At 37.9% G+C, this 15,969-nt stretch overlaps 1 protein-coding gene across 1 annotated transcript in view; it reads right to left on the bottom strand.

Annotated features, from left to right (window-relative positions):
- TTC12 (tetratricopeptide repeat domain 12) overlaps nt 1-15,969 on the bottom strand; it is a 1,640,087-nt gene that overhangs the window by 1,117,311 nt on the left and 506,807 nt on the right. Inside the window, exon 9 of the mRNA XM_044081062.1 lies at nt 7,067-7,255. Within this exon, the coding sequence (XP_043936997.1) occupies nt 7,067-7,255 (189 nt within the window). The remainder of the gene's footprint in view (nt 1-7,066; nt 7,256-15,969) is intronic.

Raw genomic sequence — 15,969 nt, 5'->3', positions numbered from 1 at the left:
TTACATGATTAATTGTTATTTTTTTTTCTACAAAATTGGTTTTAAATACCATTTTAAATCATTTGAAATGTAAGTGTATATTTTGTTTCCATCATCATATATATATATATATATATATATATATATATATTTTTTTTTTTTCTGGTTCTCTTTTTTTCCACTTTATTCAAAATAATGGTAATAATAATACTAACTAATTATACAGTTATATAGGTTTTTAGGGTTCTTGTACACAGACCTGAAGAAGTCTAGAAGGACGAAAGCGATCTTTGTTAACAATAGGTTATGAAATTAGAAACTGATTTTTACATGCAAAATGTATATGTGTATATTTATATATAATTTTTGATCGCAAAATGAACTAAGGTTGATATATTTCCAGCCATGTAGTATATTGCCTTGTATAAAATCACAGACTTCATAATTTGGTTAAATAAGATGTACCATTAAAGTACATTAGGGCTATATATCATTATGACAGCTACTAGGTAGGGCAGGACCAGCTCGAATGTCACACTGATGGGGGAAGGGATGTGAATTTAACATGTGTACCAATAACACTTTGTTTTACAGCACAATAAACCACTCCCATGCCTGATAAAAAGTATATATATATATATATATTTAGAAAGCTTGTGAGGAAATTATTACTCTATTTTTTTTTACTTGGATCGCTTGTCTGTGTACTTAATAAAGGATTTTTGACTGGAAACAGACTGCCTGCCTTGCTTGGATTATTTTCGAATACTTAGTAATGCTGTAGAATTATATATTTTCTATTATTACTTTTTGACTTGACGAGTTTACGTTCGCTTCTTCTACTACTATTGTCTGATCTGATTAATATGCAGTGATTAACTAGAAATATATGGACTGAAAATCTTCCACACAGAGAAGTTTCTTACACTGTTTTGTTTTTAGACCCACTACACTTTAGTAGGTTGTTTTGAGACTTCGGGGATACCACGGAGATTTTTTGTTTTTTGTTTAAACTTTTTAATGCAATACATTCATCACTAGTCAGATTATACCATTTCTTACTGTTATTTTGTATTTTTTGTTCATAAAAAAATTTATAAGCCTCATCAATACAGACTTGTTCAAAAGCAGAAATTAAAGGACTCATTTTAGGCAAAAACTACTTGGTTTTCTAAAAACAGAACCACTACTCATTTCATTATTAGCATATAGAATTTTTAACATTAAATTCCTAGTAAATAGCTTAATGTCTAATATGACATCAGTAATATCAGAATCCAAAGTAGGAATAAAAGAAATATCTTTTTCTAATACTTTGCATTCATAAGTTGACAGCTCATATTTAGATAAATTTACAATTAACTTTTGGTGTTCAAAAAGGCCTTTTTGATAGTGTATGGACTCACCATACTGTCCGTTTGTTTCCTTTTGTTTCTTATCACACTTCTTCCTCTTGATTGCGTCTGGTTCAATCGGCCTCTCCCCCGACTGACAGATCTGCTCCTGGTGGGCAAAGGAAATTACAGTCCTGTTGGTCGAGGACCTCCTAAAAAGGAGAAGTGGAGTGAAGCTCATTTAATTAATACCCATTTTGAATACTTCCATTCACCTCACAATGTATTTGTGCCTTTGTGGTAATAATTTTCCTTCGAACAGCTGTATTATCGGTTGCCGTCAAATTGCAACCTAACTCGGTGGTTGCAGGACCACTCCCTTCTCGTTCTTCTTGAATCTCTCCTGCATTATGATTTGTTGCAGATGGCAAACTGCTTTCACTATTGGTAGTAGCTACAACTGAAGCATTGGGATTGACGGACTCAACTTCTGTGTACAAACTATTCACATTGTAATCTATATTATTTACGGCTCTCGGCCGCATAAAGACATGACCCTTTGAGAAGTCCATTCTATCTCTTTGTGGTTTCTTTATCTTGATTTGTGTCAGTCTACGGCTATACACTGACACATTATCAAGTATGTCATTGATTGGTTTCATTGTAATACTCGAATAATATTTTTTAACATAAGTCCAAGTATTTACTTTTAATTACAGGTATCAATTTCAGTTCTTCTTGCTCAGCAGCTTCTGATAATAATTTCAAATACCCAAGGTTCGTTTGTATATTCAATTTCTGCCATGCACATAACTAAGACGGTTCACAGTCAGTTTGAGCCGGCATTTTAAGAATTCTTGAGCCCCTGGGTATGATACCTTCTGTTAGGCATGTTTACAGATGACATTTTTCAAACTGTACTCTTTTCAACTTCAAAAGATCTCTTTTCAATGAAAACAGCTCACTTTTCAGTGCCACATAATCTATATTCACTATGTCATCCTGTTCTAGTACATTTTCATCGCTAAGCAAAGGGTTCGTTCTCTCACTCACCTTCAGGATGAATTGATTCACATTACGATCTGTCCACGTAACATTTAATACAGGGTTATATTCCAGTTCTATATTCTCTGTCCCTGTAAGTGCTCCTGTTGCCATAACCCTGGTTCCACTGGAGTGAAAAGACCAATAAATAATGCACAAAACAGCCCCAACAGCAACCAGGTACCTCAGTGAATGGTACAGAATCAGTTCAGCTGCAGAAATAAAACAAAGGTAAGGCATCTACCTATCACCCTAAATGTAAAAGTATGCTGTACGTTGGTCTCTTTAATATGTTCAGCTAATGCATTAAATTTGTGGATGATCTCTTTTTGTTATGGGGAGGCTCTCTAGAGGCGCTTAAGATTTTTGTAAATTATATTAATGTTTCAACAAGCTTTCTTAAATTCACCCCAAATTATTTTTATAGAGAAATCAATTTTTGGATGCATTAGTTTCACAAGAATTGGATGGTAACTTAAGTACTAAAATGTACAGAAAGGAATGTCACGTTAATAATCTCCTTAGAAGAGAGAGTATGCATCCCCAATTCAGATTTAGAAATCTAGCACAGAATCAAGCATATATAGAGCTTCTAGTTTAAATGCTACAGAGGGTGATTTTATGGTACAACTTAATACAACAAAAATAGAACTATTAGAAAGAAGTTATGATCAGAAGTTGATTGATTCAAGCATGAATTATGTTAGAAATTTAAGACACAGTAGAGCTAAACCCTATTTTTCTAAACCGATAGATAGTAACGTCTTGAAAAAGAAGTCTAAAACTCCACAACCTCTTAAGTTGTGTATTAGTTACTCTAGGAATATAAAACACTATACAGACATTATTAATAAACACTGGAATATATTAACTTCTGATAAACAAGTAAGTAAGTTGGTAGGGATATTCCCACAATTTACTTTTAAAAACAAGAAATCTTTAAGAAAACAACTATGTATCTATTATGCAGAGTGATAGCTTAGGCATGAAACCTTGTACTAAATGTTAATTTTGCAGATTTATAGACACAAGCACTACATCTCAACATCCTGATACAGGTGTATTATAAACCTTCAGAACCAACGCTACATGCGACTCAACTCATGTGGTTTATTTGGCTACCTGTAAGATTTGTAGCAAATGTTATGTAGTAAAACTGATAGGTTTTTTAAGGATAGAATTAGAGAGCATATATATCACATAAAAAAGGAGAGCATGTTTAATTTATTAGCTAAACATATTAAAGAGACCAACGTACAGCATACTTTTACATTTAGGGTGATAAGTAGATGCTTTGAAAATCTAAGGGGTGGTGACATCAGGGTAAGAAACGAAAACTTAGAAACTAATTGGATAGTGAGGCTGAGAGCAAATGATGGGCATAGTCTGAATGACCATATACCACTAAGACCTATTTTAAAAAACAGACCACTGCTCAGATAGCACAATTATATATAATGTTTTTATATGTATTTGCTAATTGTCAGTTATATATAAAGTTATTTATGTATATGTATTATGTTTTTAAAGAAAAAAATGTTTATATTTTTCTATGTCTTTAAGAGTTTTAGTATGGGATCATGTGATTATTAGTATAAATGCAGGTGTAATTGTGTTATTTGACACACCTGAAGAAGCCTAATGGTAAAAGCGCTTGTGTATGTCGATAATAAAATTGCTTGAAGAAGCCTGGAGCCTTACCTTTGTTTTATTTCTCCAGCTCAAATAATGGTTAAGGTGTTAACATCACAGTCTTAGATTAAAGGGTTTGATTCTCACCTTCTTATGGAAAATTGAATAGGCTTAAAATTACCCACAAGCACACCTAGTACTTACCTATGAAATAGTGGCAGAGGACTTATTTTTGGGGTGTCAGAGGTTGGCATAGTTGATAGGGGCACTGCTTTCAAATTCTAGATATGTATAGCTTTTCTTAGAAGCCACAAACTGCAGACTAGGTGACAATTAGTTTTGAAAATATCTTTGAACACATAATAAATTAGAGCACTGCCCACATTTTGTCAAGACACCTCATCGTCTCTCTATCTATTATACCCACTTTCTTTCTGTCCCCTGAAAGACATTTTTAGTAACCAAGTCATACATTTTTTATAATGAAAAATCTAAATTAAGTACTATTTTTTCAACAGAAAAAAAGAACAATATGTGTATTGAAGTATATTTTAAAGATGACAAAAATCCCAAACTGGACACTGCCCCTTGCATAATTTTTTTTAGAGGCTCGGTACATGGATTCTTAAAGTAAGCAATAATTCTGAGGATTGTTAATCTCAGTAAATTTCATTATTTAGTTATTTTTAATCAGGATAGTGTCAGATTCAGAAAGATCCATTTCAGCTACAACCTGTGATACAAATATTTGTAACACACATATATATATTTATTAACCTAAAACATGATTTATATATTTACAGTGATCAATATATTTGGCACCAGATCCTAAAAGCTGAATGCAAACCCAAAAGTAATAGGTTCCATGGGTCCATACAATATACCAGGCTGTCTCCAAGTTGGCATAAAATGTGCTGTTGAACATTTCCTAAATCTTTTATACTTCAGTCTCTTCACATGGTATGTACACAATCGCTTGAGAATAGCCATCATGATGCTACACAAGGGTGGCTCCACCACAGACCATAACAACTATCATCTTATTAGCCTCATTAGTATCTGTAAAATTATGGAGTTTATCTTGGTCAAAATCAAATGAAACTGCTGACAAATTTTCAATCTTAATCAATTTGGCTCCATGAAAGGTAGATCCTGCCTTCTTAATCTAGCTAATGTCTTCGAAAATATACTTGCAAACTCACTAGTCTGAATTGAACCCCTATGTCACACATAGGGTTGCAAAGTGACTCCAGAGTGAATTTCTAATCAAATATACACAGTAACAGCTGGTAGTATTTTCTCATCTTAAAGGCATGCCACTAGTGATGCTCCTCAGGACTCTAACCTTGGCCCCCCTCATCCTCAGCATCTTTAATGTACAGGCAGAAGTCAAAGGTCTATGGCTAACAATGTTAGCTGGTTGCTGTAAACGGTGGGCTATTATTGACTCCTTCACTGTCATGCTTATCCTCCATGAGGGTCTTACCAGAAAAAAAATGATCATGGTCTTAAATGTAAGGGCAAAAATGAAGCATGTTTGTCACCGGGAAACAAGTCTATTCTACTGCTTACCACATAAACAGAACCATACTTAACATCATAGTCATTAGAGATCTAAGCATCCATCGACAGTGAACTATGCTTTGATCATCAGGCATCAGTTACAGTTAAGAAATCCTTCTATCTTGTCCAATTACCAAGGATTATCTTCCAGGTCCAAGGATGTCCATAATCACCCTATGCGAATACCTCATCAGACCAATCATAGAATACAATGCACCGTTTAAATGTACCACTCCAAAAATCTTGCCCAACAAAAAAGATCACAACTAGCTAACTAAAGACTAAAAGAGCAAAGAACTAAATTTCCTTAACTACACAGAGAGACAAAAAACCCTATCACTTTTCTCAGTCACATACTGATTTCTATATGATAATTCTGCCTTGCCTCTAGACTAAGAAAGATCCTGTCCTACTAGACCTCCTCCATCTCAGAAGTGCTGGCAATAACAGAAATTTACTCCAAAGACATCAACTTTGCCGCAACATAAACAAGAACTTTTGGAGAGATAGTTGCCTTACCCAAAGAACCTCATGCCTATGGAACAAGCTTTTCCTACTCAAGCAATGCAATACACAAGCCTCCAAGTTCTGCCTTGACAATTAGATGGAAGCCCACAACCTTACTCTAGAGGTAACCAGCATAGCTCTTACTGACTGGATAGCTAATCCACTCACTGTTCTACCTGGGTTGCATGATGAGGCTATATTTGGTCATGCATGTCACCTGCCTAGTAGAAACGTACAAACCTATGAACGCATATAGTTCCTGAATCAAAATCAAGCAATGTTTCATGAAAATGGATTTTAAATTAGTATAATAGTCACCTGATATCAGATTAGGAACTCAACCATACATAGTAAACTGTGTGATGAATTAAATTTTTTTCTTGTTTCAGTAATTCGTGTTAAAAAAAAAAAAAAAAAAAAAAACTCTACAAACCTTTCCCAAAATTCAGCCTGAGGAGTCGAAGTCCTGAATAGCACAACAAGTAAAAATGAAGTGAGTGCTTCCAGTGTGAAAAAATAACTTGTAAAAGGGAACTCTTAGGGGAAAGAATGCAGCCTGGGAGAATTTTAATTGGCTGAGATGAACAGGGTGGTGGCGACCAGTCCTTAATGCAGAAGAGTACTGAAATAAATTCAGAGAAACCATTAGAACTTTTTTGAATAGCAAAGACAGAAGGAAGGAAGCGTAACATGTCTCCGTTTATAGTGTTAATTAGCCAATACAGCTTGTATCAGCAGGAGACGTATAGGGAAAAAGCCCATCTGGAGAAGGAATGAGTAAGTAAATATAACCTGCAATGTAATATTTTTGGGTGACTTCTCAATGTGGGAGAAATATGTTTCATTACAAATCTTTACTGTAAAAATGTATTTCAGTACATGCTAAAGAATTCAATGTTACCAAAATCGCATCTTATTTAAAAAAAACTGCAAGATGCTGATTTGATAAGCATAATATGTATTTAAAATGAACAAAAAAAAAGAAATAAAATCTCAACTTTACTCACAGTCTTCAATCAATGAAGTTAAAAGCCTTATTCCGCCTGCATAATAAATAGGAAGCTGACTGGGTGCAGCTAACTTCTGAAGCAATTCTTTCACAGTACAAGCAGTTTCCTCCCCTTGATGAAGCTCTCTCCATGCCTTTTCATCATGAAGTGCAGTTCTTTCTGCTACATCTGCTTGATCCATGTACTCTACAAAGGAGATTCAACATTTACACAGATACATGACAAAATGAAGACTGACTTATGTCAAAATAAAATGTCTTCAAGAAAGCAGAAAGGTTTTCAACATGGTTCAGATAAGTTCATTAGTAACATTTTTAGGTCAGTATGCTTCCCAAATTACGACCTAGGATCTCCAGACGGATTCACTTCAGATGAATGAATTTCCGAAATCTCGAAACTCATATGATCGAGACCATATGTTCGGGATTTCAGAATCTCAAACATCAGAAGTGAAAAAAATAAATAAAAAACACATTTAAACATGTTTTTGCAGGGGTACAAGCCCCCCTGCACCCCCACACCCCCCTACTTAAATATACTACCTCCGAGATTGCGCTACAATGGGGAAAAGGGAAATCTCCCGTTCCATGCTTCAGCAGACACTGTGGAACGAGAGATTTCCCTGTTCCCCGATGTAGCGCAATCTTGGAGTTAGTATATTTAAGTTGAGGGAGTACAGAGGGCTTGCCCCCTAACAGAATCCCTCACCCAAAACAGTTACACACTCTATTTAACTCCACCCTTCAGATGTTCAAGTTTCTGAAAACTCGATCATATGGTCTCAACCATATGAGTTTCGAGATTTCAGAAACTCGATCAACTGAAGTGAATCCCTCCAACCATACTCCAGATATACCAGTGTCACAGATCACAATGGCTGCTTTCTGCATTGGGGATATCATAAAATGTTTTTTATGTTTGGGAACAGAGAAATGACATCAGTTATGGATACTTGGATGATTTGCTTAGTCCCCCAAATACCAGGCACAATTTGGCCCAGATTCCAAAAAAGCTTGCTCTTGGTATAAGTCACAGACTCCAGTGTAACACCTATCTATAAAGCAGGCTTACATCACACTAAATCACTTACACCAACAGCAAGTCTTCTGAAATCGGGCCCAGATTTGGCATAATGTCATTATCTGCACACTAACTGATGTCTGGTTGTCTCCCATACAATATGTGGTTTGTCATTGTAAATATTTATCATGTCTGCATATTACAGATTTGTGTAAACCTTGGTACACACTGGAAAATGGTTCTTCAGATCAATATGCCTAATCAGTTAATTCTGGTACAGTTGACAAAAAGAAATCAACTACATGCCATTGTCCAAATGCTTTCAAGCTCATCAGTTGGTTGCCAGATTAAACCTTTGCTCATCTCAGTTGCTACAGGACATTTTATCAGAAAATCCAACTTGGCTGGCAAGCATCCATGCATACAAGGGGAGATTTAGGCCCCAAAATTATCATTCTGTAAGGGTAATAAATGGTAACCCATACTGGAAAAAATACAGCTGTGTGAGATACTCACTGAAACAGAATTGATTATATTTGAGCTTCTACTCATCAGTCTCAGTCATTATCTGCCCATCTTCTTAAGCTATCAACAATTGCTTGTGCAATGGTAAATTAAGGTTATGTACTCCCTATAACTCTGCATCTGTGTTGTCTGTTTTCATCCTTCCTTAACTGATGGGTTTCGGATCCAACTTTGGATCCATCCTCTGTCACTTTGATAGACATTAGGCTTAGTAGCTCAAGCTCCTCCCCTTACCCATAACACCCTCCTTCACCTTAGATATCTTAGGTCGAGTTTGCTCTCCAGTTCCATTCAGTATTATCAACCATTACCATCCTCTGAGACAAAACAACTATAACTCAAGGATAGAGCCAAGAAGAAAAAGAAGAAGGAAAAACAGACCCCTGGAGCTCACATAGCAAGACTGACAGGGAAGATCCTCTCAGGACATACTAGGAGACTATCAAAAGGAAAGGGTTGAAAGGTGGGAAACTGAGGAAGGATGAAAACATTCATTGCAGATGCAGAGTTATGCTGAGTACATGACATTAATATTTGAGGCTGTCTTTTTCATCCATTCCTCAACTGATGGGACAGAGTCCCCGGTAAAAGTAACTCTGGGTAGTCCTCAAGGAAGGATATTTCAGAGATCTGGTGAAATGTGCTTTAGGTAGTTTGGCTAATGATAAACCTTTAGTTTTGTAGACAACAACAATGCAATCAGTGAGACATCTGGCCAAGGTTACTTTAGATACTGCTTTGCCAAAATTAGCCTTGGAAAAGGAAATGAACAGTTGTTCTGACTAACTAGAATCTTTAGTTCTGTGAATGTTAAATCTGAGTTGTCTATGAACATCTAATAAATGAAGCATGTATTTTCCCTTGTTGGAAGAATTTGGAAAAAAGACTGGCAGGTTGATTGACTGGTTAAGATTGGTGTCTGACACCACCTTATTCAGGAAGTAAGAGTTAGCCCAAAGGGATACTCTAACCTTTATGAAAAATCAGGTAAGGTGGTTGGGAAGAAAGTGTTTGGAGCTCTGATACCAATCTAGCTCATGTAATGGCAACCATGAATAAGGTTTTCCAAGACAAAAACTCAAATCTGGCTTGGCTGAAGGCTCAAAAGTTCATAGTTCATAGGAGAATTGAGTCAAAGCTTGAAGGATAACTATTAGATCGCATGGAGGAATGGGGTCCTTAAATGAAGGCTGAAGTAGAAGAGCACCCTTAATAAAAGCCTTACACAACTTCAAATAGGCTGGACACAAGTGGTTTTCACCTAGGTGAAAATTTGAGATGGGAGCAAGTTGCATTCTAACTGCCCAAATAACTAGCTTCATTGTTGAAAATGGAAGTAAGAAAGCCCAGAACCACTGGAATAGACACTGAAAATGCATCTAATTGTCTCTGAAGAGCTCAGATAAAAATCTTTTCCACTTGCCCATATAAATATTCCTGGGAGAAGCTTTTTGGGATGACATAAGAGTGTGATGAACTGGGGAATAAAGCCTAGAATTTCTACCCATCACTGGAAGTGGAGAAACCATACAGTCAGTTTGAGAGACAGAATGCCCAGGTGAGACAGAAGGTCCTGTACAGGATCCAGCATACAGGGAGGATGAACTAGATGAGGCCACAGGAAGGGGAACCACATTTGGTGAGACCAGATTAGAGCAATGAAGATTACCTTGCTCTTCTGCTGTTAATGCTTCCTGGAAAAATTTGGGGATAAGAGGAACGGGGGGAAATGCATATAGAAGACAGAGGGCCAATCGTGGAGCAGAGAGTTGCTCAGTGACTCCATCTATGTACAGACCAGGGTAAAGTACTTGCTGCACTTGGAAATGAGGGGAGAAGCAAAGAGGTCACAACGTGGTTGACTATTTGTGAAACATTTACACCACTGAATGATTGAGATACCACTCATGAGGAAGTAAGATGAACCTGCTCAGTTTGTCTGCTAGCACACTGGTTTTCTTCAGAATATGTGTTACCAATAGAAAGCAACCAGGAGAGATCACCCATTGCCAAATGCAGACTCTCATTGTCTGTCAACATGGGGATAGGATCAGGTTCCCCCATTTGTTGATGTACCAGACCACTGACATAGAACTTGCTTGAATAGCAGTCATCCCTAGAGGGAGAACATCTTGAAAAGCCTGGAACACCAACAGGACTGCTCTCATTTCTAGGATACTGATGTGATGATTGGCCTCTAACTATGACCATGTGCCTTGGACCATGCTTCCAAATTAATGACCCCCCCCCCCACCCTAGTTGGGAGGCATCCATTGCCACTGTGGCCTTGGGTGAAGAAACAGTATAAGGGCAGCCCCAAGAAACTTCTTCTGCGTGAATCCAACAGGCTGTTTGTTGCTTACAAGTATTTGTGAAACAAATGGGTGCTGTCAGTGGATGACGCCTTATTGACCACTGTGGTTCTAGAGTCCACTGTAGAAACCCCATGTGAAAGCGAGTTAAGGGTACCAACACTACTGAAGCTGCCATCGATCCAAGGAGATGCAACACCAATCTGACTAGAGGTGAATTAAGAGAAAGGATGTGTAAGGTGTGATTTCATAAAGTGTCCATTCTTGTCTGGGGAAAACTTGTAACCTGTGTCAGTGTATCTTCATGGGCAGCAAAGAACTCCAGAGTTTGAGTAGGGAAGAATTAAGACTTGGCGTAGTTTATTATACTGCCTAGCCAGAGACACAGATGGAACAAACAGTCACTGCTTTGGATCAGTAGAGGCTTGGTGGAAGCAGAAAGGAACCAGTCATCTAGACAAGGAAAGAATGGGAATCCATACAGTCTCAGGTGAGTTGCAAGCACTACTATGCATTTAGCGAACATCTTAGAGACTATGTTGAGATCAAAGGGCAGTGCTCTGAACTGGTAATGACTGTTTCCCAGCCAAAAGTATAGATTTCTCCTGGAGCACCTGTGTATTTTGATATGATAGTATACATCCTGAAGATGCATGGAGCACATCCAATCATCCTTCCACAATAACAGCAGTGTGGACTGAAGCATGACCATCCAGAACTTTCAGCATTTCACAAATTGATTTAGATTGCTGAGATCCAAAATTGGTCTTAGGTCCCTTGTCTTCTCTGGCACTAAAAAAACTCTATTAGGTTCTGGATCCTTGTTGGTCTGGAGGAACTGGCTGGATGATTCTTTACTTCGGCAGCTTTTCTATTTCATGGCTGCTGCTTTCTTCTGACTGGGTGGAATGTCAGGAATTATTTTGTTGTATTTTGGGGGTTGAAGGAAAATGTTATGTAATAAACTCTGAATATTACACTCTGCATCCAGGTATCATTGGTAATGGCTATCCAGGCTTCTGGCTGTAGAGATAAAGGTCACCCCTTTCCCTGACTTCCTCCAGAGTTTCATGGTTTTGTACTTCCTGTGGCAAACAGTCCCTTGGTTATGATCAGACTCACAGTTGCTGGATTTTTTAAGAATAAATTCAGTTTTTAAGATTCCATTCATTTTTAAACATACATATTTTATATTATAAAGTGAAAGGTATGATGTTATTGTGGAATATTTTTATTTATTTATTTGTTTTGAAAATAAAGGGGTGGAGGACAATTAATAGCATGGAAGGAAATGATGGAGATTTCTTTCAGAATTTAAACAGCTTGAGAGGCAAAGTATAGAATCTTCTGAAGAAGTCCTATTTATAGGATAAAACCGCTGTAACATACTGTTAGAGGCTTTTATTAGGGGGGGGGGGTTATTTAATTTGTATATTGTACAATAAAGGATTTCTCCACACACAGTGCTCATTTAGCAAGTGCTTTTTCAGAGTGGAAGGTAAAGCGGTGAGCATTGGTCCTGGGTGCGATTGCTTGTTTCATTTTTTTTGTCCTGTTAGACCGTATGGATCACACTGGTCCACTGCAGCAGTTAGGTAACCCTTCAGGGACAATGAAAAGGCTTCTCTGAGAAAGGACTTCTGAAGCCCTGATGCTTCAGGTCACCTCTGCCATGGGGGCAGCATCTTCCCTTAAGAGTCCCCCATCTCTGCCACAAGGGGATCTTTCCCCATGGGAGTTCTGAGAACATTTTACCACCTCTCTGTTTCAGGGAGAAGGTTATTTGATGGGTAGTGAAAAGGATTCCCATGGCAAATAATCTCATCCCAACTTGTTCACTCCTACACACAGTCTCATTCACCTTAGGGCCAAACAAGGCAGATCCATCAAACAGGGAGCTGATGAATTAAACCTTCAAGGGCTCCAGAAAATCACAAAGGTGCATCCAGGTGTGACACTGCCAGCCCAGCTATCTGGAATTTTGTAAATGATTATATGTCACTTGAAAATATTAATATGATTTACATAGAAACGTGACACTGCCAGCCCAGCTATCTGGAATTTTGTAAATAATCATGTGTCATTTGTGAATAGTAATATGATTCATATGCTTGTCCTACAAATGTAAGAGAACTGTATGTTATGTACTGAGCTTCAAGAATGTAACCACTGTGTACCTTACTGGAAGAGAAAACAAATGTATATAAAATATATACCTGTGCAAATGTATGTTTTAATAGTAGAAGCTGGAACATACAAAGTTAACTTGCAAAGCTTCAAGAAAATAAGTTGAGATTGTTTTACAACTGTACTTCACCATGAACTGGAAACAGAAGAGCTCACCACCACACAAAGAAAGAAGCCAGTGATTACCTTTATATTTTATTAAAATTATAGTCCAGTCCAGTAGTAGATCCACAATGTAGTCCCACAAAACAGGTAAAATAAGCACACACTGGATCCAATAAAATCTGGTTAGCAGCAAATACAAAGCATAAAAATGCAGATTCCTCAGGTCTTCAGCCTTTACAGATTATCTGTTTACAACTGTGTTATCTCCCAGTTTCAGTGAAACAGACAATGTCTAGAGCTAGAAGTTTTCATATTGTCTTGAAAAAGAAATAATTACTTGGTTTCAAATGTAAAAGTGTTTTATTGCTCTTTGACTTCCTAGCACCTGCACACTTCTGAGAGATATGCATTTTTGACACAGAGGTGTTAAATTCCAAGTATCTTTTTAGCCTGGGAATTGAAGTGAGGTGACAAAGACTGATGTCATCCGAGCTAACCCAGCAGTAATGTTGATTATTAATTAAGAACTCTCTCAGAAAAAGTCTGGGCATTTTGTATCTTGTCTTGGACCTAGAAACATCCATCATCTGCATTTGCCTTGCTCTGTAAGTAAGTCTTGGGTACAGTGATTTCTCTTAGATATAGACAGGAATATAGTAAAGATTAGTTTAGATGTTTTCTGTATTTAATTGAGACTGTCCTGCAATGTTGTTTTAAAATATTGCCTATGATTCTGAACTCTGTAGTTAATGTGTTGTTTGAGTATTGCTTTGTTATTTTATTATTTATTATTTAATATATTTAAACTGTTTAATTGTGGCTGGCTTGTTTAGAGATATTTAAGCTCTTAGGGTACTTGCATATGTATTTGGTGACACTGTATAGGCCACTCCAATAGCCTTGCCCTTGGTCACACTTACCATTTGGATAATAGTAACATTACACAGTAGGATTGGGCACCCTTTGTAAGGGACCTAGAGTAGCTGATAAGTAGTGGCTGGTGGCAGTGATAACTACTTTATAATCTGGGCAGAAGGGGGCATAGCTAGTAAACCAGTACCAGCATGTTTGTATATAAATCAAATCTCAAAGTGTGTGTGCGTGTGTCTGCTATTTGGGCAGGGACATGAAACACTGGCTGGACAGAGAGGGTGCTGGAGGTTTTGGCTTGACCAGTCGGCTGAGATCTTAACACTATAGCTGTGCCAGTGGACAGTCTTATTGGGGATCTGGAGAAAGAGGGAGAAGCCATCCCCCAGACTGACTGTGATCTTTGTGTGCTCTTAAGGGAAATTATACTTTACTGTGTGTGTGTACTTGTCATCCTCCCAATGTGAAGGTCTCTCACTGGTACTAGTGGTGAGGATTGAGGCTCTTTGAATATTGGGCCAGTGTGGGGGCATCTAATATTAATTGTTTGGCAGTGGTGGGATATCCACATCACATATTAATTGGTTGACAGTGGTGAGTTCGCCACATCACATATTAACTGGCTTGTAGTGGTGTGGATATTGAATTCCTGTAGCCTGTGTATAGTGGTCACTGAAGGTGTTTGTACTCTCAGTCAGCCATGCAGTGAACATTTAGAGTTCATTTCACAATTGTTTTAATTTTTTGTTAGCTTAGTTAGTCAGGGAGAGCAGGTAAGCATGCCAGCGGAGGAGTATGGCAAGCTGACAAGGAACCAGTTGGCTGAGATGTGCCAGGCTAAAGGACTGGTGCATGCCAACCTGACTAAAGCAGAGATGATTGCAGCTTTAGTCACAGCTGCATTGCAAAACAGCAATCAGGAGTACAATCAGACTGGCCTCTCAGAAAATGGACAGCTCAACCTTTCCACAGAGAACTTAAAAATCCATTTGGAGTTAAACAGACTTGAGTTGGAGGCCACGCATTTGGAAATAGAAGCAGCATAGAGAATGAGACATCTGGAGTCTGAGGAAGATGAGAAACTGTGATGTCTGCAGGCTGAGGAGAATGAGAGGCAGAGGCAACATGAAAAGGAGATGCTGACTCTTCGCCAGAGTCAAGTCATGGAGGTAATGGAGAAGGGAGTAACTGAATCCCAGGAAAAACAAAGGTCAGCAAATTTCTTCCACAATTTACAGAGGGGGATAATTTTGATAGTTTCATTCATATGTTTGAGAGGGTATTGTAAACAGTTTAATGTTGACCAAGGGCTCTTGGTATGGTTCCTGACCCCCTTACTCCATAGTAAAGCTGTGACTGTAATTTATAACTGTCTGATACTGACTTTTTAAATTATAATAATGTAAATAACTGTGTTCTAGAATATTCTAAGTTAACACATGAAGCCTATAGGGAAACGTTTCATGAGCACAGATAAAAGGCAGATGAAAGTGTGTGTGTGTGAATATGTTACTGAACTAAGTACTTATTTTCATAGGTGGGTGAGTGGATGTCAGGGTCACCACTTCTGAAGGGCTGGCAAACCTTTTTGTGAGGGAACAAGCCCTTAGCACTTTGCCTGAGGACATGAGAATCTGGTCAGCTGATAAACAATGCAATACTACAGATGAGTTGGGGAAGAAGGAAGACCTATACCTAGCAAGCAGGGCATTACTGCACAGGAAAGGAACACCCAGTGCTGCTCATGGGTCTAACGGAAAACATGGTAGGCAGCCCAGACTGCCCCAACAGAGTCTGCCAGTAACAGGGGAAGCCACTAATCCAGGTACATGTCCAGGACCAAGGGTTAAATGTTTTAAATGCAACCAATGGGACCACGTA

The sequence above is a fragment of the Protopterus annectens genome, chromosome 8.part0, assembly GCF_019279795.1.
Source record: "Protopterus annectens isolate FY-2018-M chromosome 8.part0, PAN1.0, whole genome shotgun sequence".
Lineage (NCBI taxonomy): Eukaryota > Metazoa > Chordata > Ceratodontiformes > Protopteridae > Protopterus > Protopterus annectens.
Note: the sequence above shows the minus strand (reverse complement) of the source record. Positions and strands in the feature narration are given on the sequence as shown.